This window comes from Oncorhynchus gorbuscha, linkage group LG02 (genome assembly GCF_021184085.1).
Source record: "Oncorhynchus gorbuscha isolate QuinsamMale2020 ecotype Even-year linkage group LG02, OgorEven_v1.0, whole genome shotgun sequence".
Classification (NCBI taxonomy): domain Eukaryota; kingdom Metazoa; phylum Chordata; class Actinopteri; order Salmoniformes; family Salmonidae; genus Oncorhynchus; species Oncorhynchus gorbuscha.
The window spans coordinates 66236886-66251756 of record NC_060174.1 but is presented as its reverse complement, the minus strand read 5'-3'; the positions used below and the strand labels follow the sequence as shown (position 1 = coordinate 66251756).

Genomic DNA, 14871 nt, shown 5'->3' with positions numbered 1-14871 from the left:
AACGTTTGGACACACCTACTCATTCTAGGGATTTTATTTTTACTATTTTCTACATTATAGAAAAACTATGAAATAACACATGGAATCATGTCGTAACCAAAAAAGTGTTAAACAAATCAATATATTTAAGATTCTTCAAAATAGCCACCCTTTGCCTTGATGACAGCTTTCCAATCTCTCTGAACATACTCTAAAACAGCTTCAGGAGGAATGATTTTCCAACAGTCTTGAAGGAGGTCCCGCATATGCTGAGCACTTGTTGGCTACTTTTCCTTCACTATGCGGTCCAACATGCAACAATTTCAATGATTTTACTAAGTTACAATTCATATAAGGAAATCAGTCTAATTTTTTAATTAGGCCCTAATCTATGGATTTCACATGACTGGGCAGGGCTTGGCTCCCAAGTGGGTGGGCCTATTCCCTCCCAGGCACACGACTTGGGGGCTAGGCCCACCCACTGTGGAGCCAGGTCCAGCCAATCAAAATGACTCCTCAGTTTCACCAGCTGTCTGGGTGGCTGGTGTCAGACCATCCCACAGGTGAAAAAGACGGATGTGGAGGTCTTGGGCTGGCGTGGTTACACGTGGTCTGCGGTTGTGAGGCCGGTTGGACGTACTGCCAAATTCTCTAAAATGATGTTGGAGGCGGCTTATGTTAAAGAAATTAACATTAAATTCTCTGACAACAGCTCTGGATCACATTCCTGCTGTCAGCATGCCAATTGCACTCTTCCTCAAAACTTGAGACATCTGTGGTATTGTGTTGTGACAGCTGCACATTTTACAGTGGGTTTTTATTGTCCCCAGCATAAGGTGCACCTGTGTAATGATCATGCTGTTTAATCAGCTTCTTGATGTGCCACACCTGTCAGGTCAAATCAATCCTTTGTAGCTCAGTTGGTAGAGCATGGCGCTTGTAACGCCAGGGTAGTGGGTTCGATCCCCGGGACCACCCATACCTAAAATGTATGCACACATGACTGTAAGTCGCTTTGGATAAAAGCGTCTGCTAAATGGCATATATTATTATTATTATTATTATATATGAATGAGTGATGGTACAGAGCAGCATACAGTAGATGGTATCGAGTACAGTATATACATATGAGATGAGTGTGTAGACAAAGTAAACAAAGTGGCATAGTTAAAGTGGCTAGTGATACATGTGTTACATAAGGATGCAGTCGATGATGTAGAGTACAGTATATACATATGCATATGAGATGAATAATGTAGGGTAAGTAACATTATATAAGGTAGCATTGTTTAAAGTGGCTAGTGATATATTTACATCATTTCCCATCAATTCCCATTATTAAAATGGCTGGAGTTGGGTCAGTGTCAATGACAGTGTGTTGGCAGCAGCCACTCAGTGTTAGTGGTGGCTGTTTAACAGTCTGATGGCCTTGAGATAGAAGCTGTTTTTCAGTCTCTCGGTCCCAGCTTTGATGCACCTGTACTGACCTCGCCTTCTGGATGATAGCGGGGTGAACAGGCAGTGGTTCGGGTGGTTGATGTCCTTGATGATCTTTATGGCCTTCCTGTAACAACGGGTGGTGTAGGTGTCCTGGAGGGCAGGTAGTTTGCCCCCGGTGATGCGTTGTGCAGTCCTCACTACCCTCTGGAGAGCCTTACGGTTGAGGGCGGAGCAGTTGCCGTACCAGGCGGTGATACAGCCCGCCAGGATGCTCTCGATTGTGCATCTGTAGAAGTTTGTGAGTGCTTTTGGTGACAAGCCGAATTTCTTCAGCCTCCTGAGGTTGAATAGGCGCTGCTGCGCCTTCTTCACGACGCTGTCAGTGTGAGTGGATCAATTCAGTTTGTCTGTGATGTGTATGCCGAGGAACTTAAAACTAGCTACCCTCTCCACTACTGTTCCATCGATGTGGATAGGGGGGTGTTCCCTCTGCTGTTTCCTGAAGTCCACAATCATCTCCTTAGTTTTGTTGACGTTGAGTGTGAGGTTATTTTCCTGACACCACACTCCGAGGGCCCTCACCTCCTCCCTGTAGGCCGTCTCGTTGTTGTTGGTAATCAAGCCTACCACTGTTGTGTCGTCCGCAAACTTGATGATTGAGTTGGAGGCGTGCGTGGCCACGCAGTCGTGGGTGAACAGGGAGTACAGGAGAGGGCTCAGAACGCACCCTTGTGGGGCCCCCGTGTTGAGGATCAGCGGGGAGGAGATGTTGTTGCCTACCCTCACCACCTGGGGGCGACCCGTCAGGAAGTCCAGTACCCAGTATTTATGCTGCAGTAGTTTATGTGTCGGGGGGCTAGGGTCAGTTTGTTATATCTGGAGTACTTCTCCTGTCCTATTCGGTGTCCTGTGTGAATCTAAGTGTGCGTTCTCTAATTCTCTCCTTCTCTCTTTCTTTCTCTCTCTCGGAGGACCTGAGCCCTAGGACCATGCCCCAGGACTACCTGACATGATGACTCCTTGCTGTCCCCAGTCCACCTGGCCATGCTGCTGCTCCAGTTTCAACTGTTCTGCCTTACTATTATTCAACCATGCTGGTCATTTATGAACATTTGAACATCTTGGCCACGTTCTGTTATAATCTCCACCCGGCACAGCCAGAAGAGGACTGGCCACCCCACATATGCTCTCTCTAATTCCTAATTCTCTCTTTCTTTCTCTCTCTCTGAGGACCTGAGCCCTATGGGCAGTCTTTAAAGTGTATGGGTAGAGTACCGGGTGGAAGCCGGCTTGTGACGGTGACTAAGGTACAAGGCAGGCTACCAGGCGGAGGCCGGCTAGTGATAACTGTTTAACAGTCTGATGACCTGGAGATGGAAACTGTTTTTCAGTCTCTCGGTCCCAGCTTTGATGCACTTTTATCATCTCTGCCTGCTAAATGGTAGCAGGGTGAACAGGCCTTGGCTCGGGGGACTGAGGTCCTCGATCTTCTTGGCCTTCCTGTGACACTGACATGCTGTAGATGTTCTGCGCTCATTGAATGGCATGCTTTGAGCTATTTACATGTGAAAAAATGAATGCCATATGCTGCATTTTCTATAGGCCTATTGTTTTCCTTTTTGTTGGTGACACTTTGAAATCTTGATAATATGCAGCTGTTTAAAGGGCAAATCCACAGATCAAACACTAACCAAACGTTCGCCTTGCCTCTGTTTTGGTAAAAAGCTGAGGGATGGGCCTGGAAAAATGTAATCCCTCTCAGATTAATAGACAGAGCTATGGATGCAAGTATTGACCATCCATGATATCAAAATGATTGTTTTGACCATGTTATGAGGCTACACAGCGTTTGTTTACATTTACATTGTTTACAGACATTGGAGAAAAACAAGCTTATATTTTGGGTTCTCATGGATTATGACAGTCGGACTAAAGCTCATGAGGTATTTATAAATTATATTCTTCAATAATCAATGGATATATAATCAATGGTTTTATATATTATATATATATATATATATATATATATATATATATATATATATATATATATATATAATACTACCGTTCAAAAGTTTGGGGTTACTTGTAAATGTTCTTGTTTTTGAAAGAAAAGCCTTTTTTCCATTAAAATAACATCAAATTGATCAGAAATACAGTGTAGACATTGTTAATGTTGTAAATGACTATTGTAGCTGGAAACGGCAGATTTTTAAAATGGAATATCTACATAGGCATACAGAGGCCCATTATCAGCAACCATCACTCCTGTGTTCCAATGGTACGTTGTGTTAGCTAATCCAAGTTTATCATTTTAAAAGGCTAATTGATCATTAGAAAACCCTTTTGCAATTATGTTAGCACAGCTGAAAACTGTTGTATGATTAAAGAAGCAATAAAACTGGCCTTCTTTAGACTAGTTGAGTATCTGGAGCATCAGCATTTGTAGGTTTGATTACAGGCTCATAATGGCCAGAAACAAAGTACTTTCTTCTGAAACTTGTCAATCTATTCTTGTTCTGAGAAATGAAGGCTATTCCATGCGAGAAATTGCCAAGGAACTGAAGATCGTGTGTACTACTCCCTTTACAGAACAGCGCAAACTGGCTCTAACCAGAATAGAAATAGGAATGAGAGGCCCCGGTGCACAACTGAGCAAGAGGACAAGTACATTGGAGTGTCTAGTTTGAGAAACAAGTCCTCAGCTGGTAGCTTCATTAAATTGTCCCCGCAAAACACCAGTCTCAATGTCAACAGTGAAGAGGCTACTCCGGGATGCTAAGTCTAGGGGTCTAAATACTTTACAAGAGCACTGTAATCCGTGGTCTGTGGGATACTTGCAGCTGTCATATTGCTTGACCTGTTTTGATGGGATTTGTCTTGCCACTGTGCCGTACAATACTCTGTGACAGCATTAAACATAGTTCAATAAGTCTGTGTTTACAACAGAGGTATGTCTGTTTCCTGGATATTACCCCTTTCATCCCTCTGATTTAGAAATGAAGACGTTACTTAATGGATTCCCCTGGGGGAAGCCTGAAGCCAAGTCTATTAAATGCTCATCTCTCATGTCAGTTCTCTGCTCTCATGCAAAAAAGGAAGCCACATACACAACAATATTAATAATGCTAATAGCCCAACAGTCAAATCATGGATTTTCTGATTATATTTTAGGGTTGAGGAGGACTGTATTTGTTTTGGTGGTGGAGAGGGCTAATTTGATTTAAAGTATTGGTGAGGCTATCCACTAACTGTCTTTTCTTAATGAAAGCAATCTGCTGCACATTAAGAATGGCAGTGTGGACATACATATACAATATATCAAATATGTTTAATCAGTCAGTTCTTCTTCAGTGCTCATATAGGAAGCCTAATGTCTTTATTTGCTAATAAGTAATCATAGACATAAGAAATCATTGAGAAGCGAGAGGAGGAGACTAACGCAAAGACAGTACATTGGTAACAAGAGGAGGAATGGAGTCAGAATGTAGAAAGAGAGAATGAGGCAGGCTGTATATCTTTGGTATGCATGGCAACAACAACCTTTTATAATGGTTTCTTCACCTCTCTGTTCCTTTCATCTCTTGCTCTCTTCTCTCTCTCTTTCTCTCACACGTCTGAGTCATATGAACCCTAATGGAAAACCTTACTGGAAACGAATGCAGTAATTACAGTGTAACTGAGGGTTCATCTCTAAGGGGAAAAGTGTGCAAGAGGACTTTCAATCAATATATTGCTTTAGATCATAAACATTCCTGCATAGCTACATTGCCTGTGTTGGTGTTTGCGTGTGCGAGAAGTGTGTGTGTGAAATGATCATTCGTTTGAGTTCCTGTCTTTATTAATACACTGTAGATACAATATATGTGGCAGTCTGCTTTCCATTCCAACTTTAACGGCACTTTGGCACCACCTGGGGGAACGTTCAGAATCTACTATTTTCTCTGCCAGCAGGCTCTATGAGAACGAACCAATAGCAGGAGAGAAAATCAATGCGTAGACATATCGCGACATTCCATTCAATCGTTCCATTTCCTCTTCCGGAATTTTTGAAGCACACCGACTATCTTCTGTGTGTAATTCCGTTAAAACGCTGGTAAGCTTATTGGAGACATTACTGATACGTAAACTAGCTTTTTGATCTGAAATTGGTTAGGAATATTTATGAGCGAAACGCATGGCTAAATACATGTATTGGGGTAGCTAAAGCAATTGCCACAACCGATAACGTTAGCTAGTTATCTTGCTAACTTATCTGTTAACTCGGCACAATTGTGGGCCACAACATTTTTGTGTTTCGATAATGACAAGTAATACAACTTGCCCAACTTGTTGGAGCTATAGGCCTATCAAAAAGCTTCCATTGTATTATTGCTATAAGCATGTGCCCATTGATGATGAAGTGTAACAATCCTATGGTACTTTCAAGACAACAGAGGTATCGAGAAAAAAAACGTCAAATCATGACGTGATCTTCTTGTAAAGTTGGAGGTCTAGAAACACCTGCCAGATCTTACAACGCATGGATATGTATGTATCAACGAACCACATATTATAGAAATCTGTCAGTCAATGACACTGTCGATTGGGTGTTAGGCACCCATTGGTCTAAGCATACAACGTCTGAGCAGGGGAGGTGACTATGGAACGCCGTTTGGGTCATTGCGTGTCAAAAAATATACATGTCAAATCACACTATGTGACGTGTTAAGACCAGAATATGACTGCATGTCACATAATAATTTAACCTATTCATACATTTTTTAACGTAGTTATTACACTGTGATTACACCATCACTAGTATTTCATTTGTCACAACAATTCATCGATATGTATGCTATGATGCTGGCAAAGTTGTCTCGCTCACCTACAGTACTGTTCATAAAAAAAGCTGGCTAGCTCACAGATGCAAAAATGTTCTTCCCCAAAAACTGTGCAAAACGACATCTGTTTCCGTAGCTATAGGTGGCTAGCTAACATGATCTAAAATAACCCTAATTTATAGGACAGTTCTTATTTGTTTAATGGTGGTCGGACCCATCTAAGGTTGGAATGTTATTTAAAATCAACAAAAGACAATTTGTTAATTTGACAAAAATATGTTGAAATCCCACTGGATATATTATACTTTGGAATTGCATTGGAGGCGTACTTATTTCACTGTACAGTCTTACCTATGGATTTTGGATCGATGACATGGGGTATCAGTCTACTCAGTGACACCCAGAGAACATTGCGAGACTCTGAAACAACTGTGAATTGAGCCACATTTATTGTCAACCTATGTGTATTGAACACTATTCCAGAGGAAAAACAATACTGCGTGGATGTTTTGGAGTCTGATAACTCTGAGGAGGACGTTGGGAGAGAAAAAAATAATATTGGGCATTGAGTAGACTGATACCTCATTTTATTGATCCCCAATACTTAGGTAAATCTGTACAGTGCAATGATTTCACACAGTCACGTGATAAGAGCTACACCACTGACATTTGCATAAACTCTTCACAGTTATGTTCTGTGGGTGTCACCAAGTAGACTGATACCCCATTTCATTGCTTCACATTCCAACCTTGCTTATGTAACGGATGTGAAACGGCTAGCTTAGTTAGCGGTGCGCGCTAAATAGCGTTTCAATCGGTTACGTCACTTGCTCTGAGACCTTGAAGTAGTAGTTCCCCTTGCTCTGCAAGGGCCGCGGCTTTTGTGGAGCGATGGGTAACGATGCTTCGAGGGTGACTGTTGTCGATGTGTGCGGAGGGTCCCTGGTTCGCGCCCGGGTATGGGCGAGGGGACGGACGTAAAGTCATTCTGTTACACTTAACATTATCTAGTCTAATGGCATGATTCCACCAATTGTAACCTTCTGCATCACTTTCAAATGGGTACTTTTATTTTGAAGGCAAACCGCAAATTCCACCATTGTGCCTAATCCTTATTGTGGCTAGCTTCACACCAGCCAGATTAAGCTAGCTGGCTGCTAATAACGGTACCTTTGGGCAACAGGGTTAAGTAGCGGGCTGGCTATTTATTTTCATAAACTGAAGTTCAATTTCAATAGGCGACCAACAAGTGGCTACCTAGCTAATACTTACTCACAATGATTCCTAAATCATTGCTCAGAATAATAAAAATGACTGCAGGTTTTACTGATCATTGTTTTCATGTTGGTTGTATTGGTGCTAGCTAGGTACCCCAGAAGTTGCGGTCGAACAAATAAAGCTTTATTACCAACGCTGTATTGTAAACACATTGTTCGTGGCTGGTGTTTGCTTGTTTGCAGACTTTTTTGTGCCGCTTTGACAGGGCTACTGATAGCAGTGGTGGCGCCTGGCTTACACGTGCAAATTCAGAACACACGTTATATAATATAACTGTGATATTTGACGCATCAAATAGTGTTATTTGACGTGCATCCTTTTTGACAAGCAAAGACCCAATCTGCGTTCCATACGTGACCCACATGTTACGCCTCGCTCAAAATAACTAGGAAATTATAACTAGAAAAAACGGTTTTGAACTCGGAATTCCATGACGGAAACTCTGGCATCTTTATAGAGCTCTGACTTTCTGACCAGAAGATCACTGGCTCATGATTTGACCTAGTTTTATTTTTTCTCCAAGTTCCCAGTCTTGAAAGCACCATTATAGCAGTCTGATGCCCGACGGCACAGTTTGACGTGGCACGCAACCATTGGTTGATGCAGGGAAGGTCTGAGCAGGGTAATGCTAGCCTCGTATGAACCATCCTGATATCGCAAGCTTACATTTTGTTTCGCTACACGGATACAGCGAAACAATGGAAGCTCACGAGATCAGGATGTTCCGAACAAGGCTAGGGGAACGCGACCTATGAAATTTGTGTTTACTTTTGTCGTTCATTAAGTCTTTCACGTGTTCCCCAGATATGAGGCTGTGTCTGCTGTTTGTGGTCACTCTGTTGTCCTTGGCCCCGTCAGTTCGCGGTGTCGACAAAAAGAAGCTCCAAATTGGCATCAAGAAAAGAGTTGACAACTGCCCCATCAAGTCCCGTAAAGGGGATGTGCTGAACATGCACTACACTGTGAGTAATAAGGAGGATGCGTCTGCTTTTGGACATTGAATGAAAAGCAATATATATATTTCCATCTAATGCTCATTCAATGAATGTCATCCCAATATAATGGAGATGCAGAAATTGACACATTTGAACAAATGACAGTGTGTTTAGTCAATAACTGTGTTTGCAGGGAAAGCTGGAGGATGGAACAGAGTTTGACAGCAGCATTCCAAGGAACCAGCCCTTTACCTTTACTCTGGGAACCGGACAAGTCATCAAAGGCTGGGACCAGGGCCTGCTCGGGTTGGTGCCTGTTTTTATTTACATTTTTTCTTTGCCCCTATGGACTTGTGTGCTCATGCATGTGACTGGATGACTTGTGAAGGTATTACATTTGCAGACAGTGTAAAAACTATAGAATTATGTGCTTTTGGATATAAGTTGTAACAACAAATTGACCTTTGACTCTTGCATGTGAAGTTCTTAATTCACCAATCCCACTTACTCTCATTAGAATGTGTGAGGGAGAGAAGAGGAAACTGGTCATCCCCTCAGAGCTTGGTGAGGTTGCACACTGATACTTCACACTGTTCCAATGGTCACCTATATATTTCCTATACTGATGACTAAATCTAGCATGCATTATCCACGTAGATTATATAAACCCAATCAATTATCATGAAAGATAAAAAGCCCTAAGCCTTGAGGTCCATTTTGCCAGCCACTGTTCTGACCTCTCCATTTATATTACTCCTTTTGTAGGATATGGAGACAGAGGAGCGCCTCCTAAGATCCCAGGTATTTCAGATATTTCTCTACAACTCCCACAGGCTTTCTCTACAAGTCAGTCCCTGAGGTAACCATGTCTTTATTGTGAAGCGCTTTCTTCTCTTTGTTCGTAACTACCACGTCTCTCCAACAGGTGGTGCCACTCTCATTTTTGAAGTTGAACTGCTCAGCATCGAGAGGAGGTCTGATTTATAGTGAACGTTAACTTCAAGCAAAATCAGCGGCCTGTTAGTGCTGGTTTTAAGTCAGTGTGCTCTACCACTTATAAGCCATCGAAGAACCTGCATAATATACATACTATTCAACTATAACTAACATCATATGTAACTGGTACTCTCTGGTGAATCCAATGCCTTAAAAATGTCATCATTTTTAGTTCAGCATTCAGTTGCCCCTTACCTCATTCCTGTGTTATGTTTTCCTGAACGTTATGCCATGACCAGCTCTTGCTCTTTGACTTAAATGTATCATCATTCTCAGGGCATATAACAGGGCATATAACACACATGCTATATGGTAGTACAAGATAAGCGATGGTGCACTATTCAGTAGGGTTTTTGGGCTCTATTGAAAGGATTTATTTGTAACAGATTTCCAATTTCACTACATTGGTATACAAGACTTGACCAATGGTCTTGTTTCAGTAAAAGATTAAAGATTTGGATTTTGAAAGTGTGACTTTTTTTCCCCCCGGCAGATATTTAGCTACAGTACCTTTACATTTAGCAGACTCTCCTATCCAGGGCGACTTACAGGAGCAATTAGGGTTAAATGCCTTTTACGTCGACAGTTTTCACTTAGTCGGCTCATGGATTCAAAACAACGGCCTTTCGGTTACTGGCCCAACGCTCTCAACCGCTCGGCCAGCTGCCCCCCTTTACAGTAACATCGGAAGTGCGCACAAAAGTCTGAGTAGGTAAAACATCGAATTTTAATACAAATGTAACAAATTGGCCAACAGCACCAGTAAGTATTGCTACATTACATGACTACAGTCTTGCAATCATTTTGAACACACACACACCACAGATAATACAGTCCCGACCTCCAGCAGATACTCAGTTTGTGGTTTGATTCGGTCTTCAAGGTGGTACACTGAATATGGTAGTTAAAAGTCTGCCCAAGATAACATCACGATGGGGGTCCAAAAGAATAAGGAGCGATGTTTGTAAGGTATACAGATGGTTATGATAGTCATGGTATTCAAGGTTGATTGACCTATCAAGGAACCTTCTAGTATACAATGGAAACCAGAATATTGTACATGGCTACACTCCAGGGCCAACTATCATACATCTCGTAAGACATCGCTTCAGCCACAATAGTCAATACAATCGTCTCTGTTGTATTCTAAGGCCTTTCCAATCCCATTTTGCAGTGGTTAATGATATAGGTATATTTGGTTTGAGAAACAAATAAAAAGCTATACAAAGTAAAGGCCTTTCTACACTCTCAGATCAGGTCTGAGAGAAACAGACCCCCCCAGTCTCAGGCACCAGGCTGGAGGATATGGAGGGGGAAACAGTTTAACCATATGTTATGGTAGGGCTCAGAAGCTTTTACTGTTGTGGTCATACATGTAATGAATTTCAATGGGGCCTAACCATTATTTGCCCATGTTTCCCTGTGTTTTATAGAGTCAGTCATGCACTACTCTTCAAATGAAATGACAGTATTTGCGCCATGAAAACCCGTAGGCTACTGATGTCATTACAGGAACCCATGTGTGACATGCTGGTGTTTGTATTTGAATACTGTCGACACTTGCGCATGTCAAACGTATAACAAAGTATAATGATCACACTCCAATTAGTCCAGTGTAAAATGTTAAATAGCCCTTTGTGCTACCTCTCAAAAAACTATTTGACAGTTGAGAGTGCTCGGCTTGAAATCATTACACAGACTTAACTACCGTATCCCACATAAACCATTCTCGGTAACACTTTGCTTGATCGATAAATCTCGTCGTTAAAATGGCATTGTAAAAATGACATGGTTCGAGCTAATACCAACCAGTGACAGTTCACTATTTCAAAGCTGTTATTATACATACAGTAAATTAAGTTGATTAATCAACAAGTTAGACTGTATAATGTTGCCTCTTGTTATGATTCACTATAAGCTATCATTAGGTGTGTGTACTTGTCATGCTCTGCTTGTGACTTGTATAGCTCAAGTTAAACGTTAGCATGTTCCTCCTCCGTGTCAACAAATCCGTTTATCAATGCGAAACTTTATTATTATGTTATAACACTCATCACTTACTACTGTTAATGTATAACATGATTATATATCGACAAGAAGTTGTTTAAACAAAGAAAGAGACAGTAAGTGATTGATCGATCCTCTTCCCTCTATCAATCCTGCCGACTCCGAGGGATTCTAGGTGCTGAGGGATTCTAGCTGGGTGTCCCTGTGTAGAACTGAGTTGTAAAAGGTTGCGGTCGTTCTGAGGCTAAGGGGGAGATTTTTCATTCTTTTTGGGCGGAGTGCTGAGTTTCTGCAGACCTCTAACCTTCTCTAGGAGAGCCATGACAAAGGCCTGCAGTAAAATGAACAATGGGACATTTTGTGAAACACTGAACAATTGTTATTATGCATGTTACTGTATTGCACACACGTTACTGTATTACATTGTGTTTCTAGAAACTTGGTCAAAACGATGTATGGGAAGTTGATTTCAGACAGTTATTGTTTCAGTGGATCAGTTGACCCAATGCCGGGCTTATACAAACGCTGAACAGTAGCAGAGAATAATCCGATAGAATTTCGAACTTACATCTGTAGGTTTGTAACAGTCAACCAGCAAAACCTGCAAAACAATAGGAAGTGAAAGAGGAAATGAACCCCATTCAAGGCCAGATCCTAACTTCAGATCCAAGTGGGTAACTTCTGTGTAAATCATGTAACGATATCAATGGGAGAATTGCGATCAGCCTCAAGCTCGGATTCAATCGCTCAATAGAAAAGGACAATAACAGATGTGTAGTCAGCAATGATTAAGGTTTAATGGTCACCTTGACCCTGGAGGCCCGGTCTCCATCAGTGGGCATATCCAACAGCTCATCCACGTCAATCTCCAACTCTGGAATCTCCTCCTCCTGAGAGAGGCAAAGGGAGAGAGTGATGGTGAAAACAACAGAGAGGGAGGGGACAGGAGGAAAAAACAGTGGTGATTAGATCAGACAGGCTTAGGATCAAACTAAATATTCCTGCACCACAGTCTCACCCCTGACCATCCTCCACAGGTTCCCAATATCCCTGGCTTCCCCCCTCTGCTTAACACAACAGGATGTGCTGAACCTCCCTATGTGGTGTGTACTGAAAACAATGCAGTGACTTCCTGACCACTGCCTTGCTGTCTACTCAATTGAACATGACAGTAGGAGAAGCCATCACTATAGAAATACAATCTGGTTTCCAGTTCATTGTATTGATGTTTAACTAACTATAATCTATCTAGGAGCTTATTCACGAGGTCAAGGAGTAGTTGCAAGACCCCATACTCTGGCACAACCCTGAGGCCCAGAGTCTGCTGCCTAAATCAAAGGCTGATAAATGACAATATCTCCCACCATATGCCACCCACTGCTCCTGCCAGGGTCATGATTAGTCCAATTAGCTCTTTACCTGCCCAGATGGTCTCTTTGAGGACCATATGACATAGGTAATGGTCAATTTCATTACAAGAGCAATAATGTGTCATGCGCAGGTGCTCTATGTTACTACTCAGTCTACAATGTTGACCACTTGGTTCCCACTAACTTATCTGATGTATAGGGGCCACTGTGACCCTTTTATGTGAATAGGTCACACGTTAACCATGTCAAAACACCTATATCTCTCCAATGGTCTGAGGGGTGTTGCCCCCCCCCCCCAAAAAAACCAGTTGTTTACAGGGGTCTTTAAATGAAAGGGATTAAGTCATACTTGCTCAGGTTGAACACATCACAAACATGTCACGCAGTATGTGCCTCCTGCATTTCCATGGATCAGCAGAGGGGGGGTGGGGTGGGATATCTATCCATAGTCATGTATATTTCCTTTGTTAAAGACAACCAGGCATTACCATTATGTAACGTTAAAGTGGGCATGTACCATAATCCTACAGAGTAGAGGCTGTACTGTAACAGCTTTGCAGGTACGGTGGCCATAGTGCTCTGTGCCAAGGTCTACTTATCAATGAATGAATGATGCACACCTTTTATTGGAACAGCACATTCTGTCCATCACTAATTGGGCAGATACCTCATCTCTTCAATTGTTCAGTGCAGTATTTCAATGATGTGGCCACACCCTACATTTTGTCTGTAATTCCTACTCATATTTGTAATATTATTGAATTATTGTATTGCCCTAGGTTTTAATATTACTGCAATTCTATAGCATACATAAACCCCAATCAAAGTAGAGATCATTGAATGTTGTACAACAACAAAAAATCTGTCATGGAGTACACAATGAATCATAGAATGTGTCATTGCTTACCTCACAGTCATATAAATCCGTTAACTGCTCAATTATCCACTCCTCCAAATTGAGTCGCTTCCTCAGCTCTTTTCTATCGTATTTCACGGTTACCCGCCCTTGCTTCTGGACGACTTCTGTGTCCTCGGTACCGGGAGGCGTTTGGAAATAAACCCGCGCTTGAGCGGTTGAGTCCTGGCTTGTTAATGTTGCCATAGTCCTCCTATGTCCGTCTAGATACGACTGGTTCGATTTTAGATGGGGTTATTTGGTCTTTCTTATCTGCAGTTTAAATACCGGGTGACGCTATTGTTCTCTCTGACCGAATTTGCATGGTATTGCACCAATTACTGAACTACTCATTAAAATAACGCAGGCTAGAATATTCACGCAAATGCTTCACACTAATATGCAGTTATCGATGACAAAAGTTTATAGTCTGGTGAAAAATAAGTAAGCATTTTGAGGATACAGAGCATTCACCCTCCTTCAGATGTACAGTCCTATACCCGTGTAGGCAAGGTAGTTGCACAGTCCAAATCCGGTTTTAGGCCTTGTCACTTGGTACATTCTAACACGTCGTTACATACCAAGTTAAATACTTTGTGCAGTTCATTGTACAGTGTATCCTACAAAATTCGTATAGATAAAACGCATGTTAATAACTGTTATATAATTCATTGTTGCAGACTCCCATACCCCATATTTATATTTTGGACTATCCCAAGTACCAAATGTCAATGACTATGCACCTTTACCCCACTTTTTCATGGATACACCACGCAATATGAATGACATATAGGCCTGTAACTGAACAGTGGTTTGTAATTCCCTCCAGAGATTAAAACATAATAATTTCAACATTCAGACTGGATGGAGTTTAAAGGGCTATGGCCGACAAAATCCAATTGTAATGCATTGGATATACCTTGATGCTTGCATAAAAAAATATAAAAAATACAGGATAATTAACAATTCCAGTGTCAAATTAATAAAGAAGACACAATAAATTATAAGTGAGAATGCTGCCAAAAGTGAAAAAAAAAGCAGATTTTACCACCAGGGGGCAGAAGGCAACCATTAATCCTATCTTCCTGGGAAGCAAAACCTCATCTGCATAGGCTTTGGTCAACTGTGTAGTGTTGGATAAGATTAAA

At 41.7% G+C, this 14871-nt stretch overlaps 2 protein-coding genes across 2 annotated transcripts; one reads left to right on the top strand and one right to left on the bottom strand.

Annotated features, from left to right (window-relative positions):
• The first annotated feature begins 5403 nt into the window (after window positions 1-5403).
• LOC123993908 (peptidyl-prolyl cis-trans isomerase FKBP2-like) lies at window positions 5404-9919 on the top strand. The gene is made up of 6 exons (XM_046296385.1): window positions 5404-5515; window positions 8325-8482; window positions 8649-8761; window positions 8973-9019; window positions 9221-9256; window positions 9381-9919. The coding sequence occupies exons 2-6, from the start codon at window positions 8327-8329 to the stop codon at window positions 9440-9442; spliced, it is 414 nt and encodes a 137-aa protein (XP_046152341.1). The 5' UTR covers window positions 5404-5515; window positions 8325-8326; the 3' UTR covers window positions 9443-9919.
• A 243-nt stretch (window positions 9920-10162) lies between these two features.
• LOC123993897 (protein phosphatase 1 regulatory subunit 14B-like) lies at window positions 10163-14267 on the bottom strand. Its single transcript, XM_046296373.1, has 4 exons — window positions 13736-14267; window positions 12265-12348; window positions 12027-12059; window positions 10163-11789 (listed from the first exon to the last, which is right to left on the bottom strand). The coding sequence occupies exons 1-4, from the start codon at window positions 13928-13930 to the stop codon at window positions 11703-11705; spliced, it is 399 nt and encodes a 132-aa protein (XP_046152329.1). The 5' UTR covers window positions 13931-14267; the 3' UTR covers window positions 10163-11702.
• Between the last annotated feature and the right edge of the window lie 604 nt (window positions 14268-14871).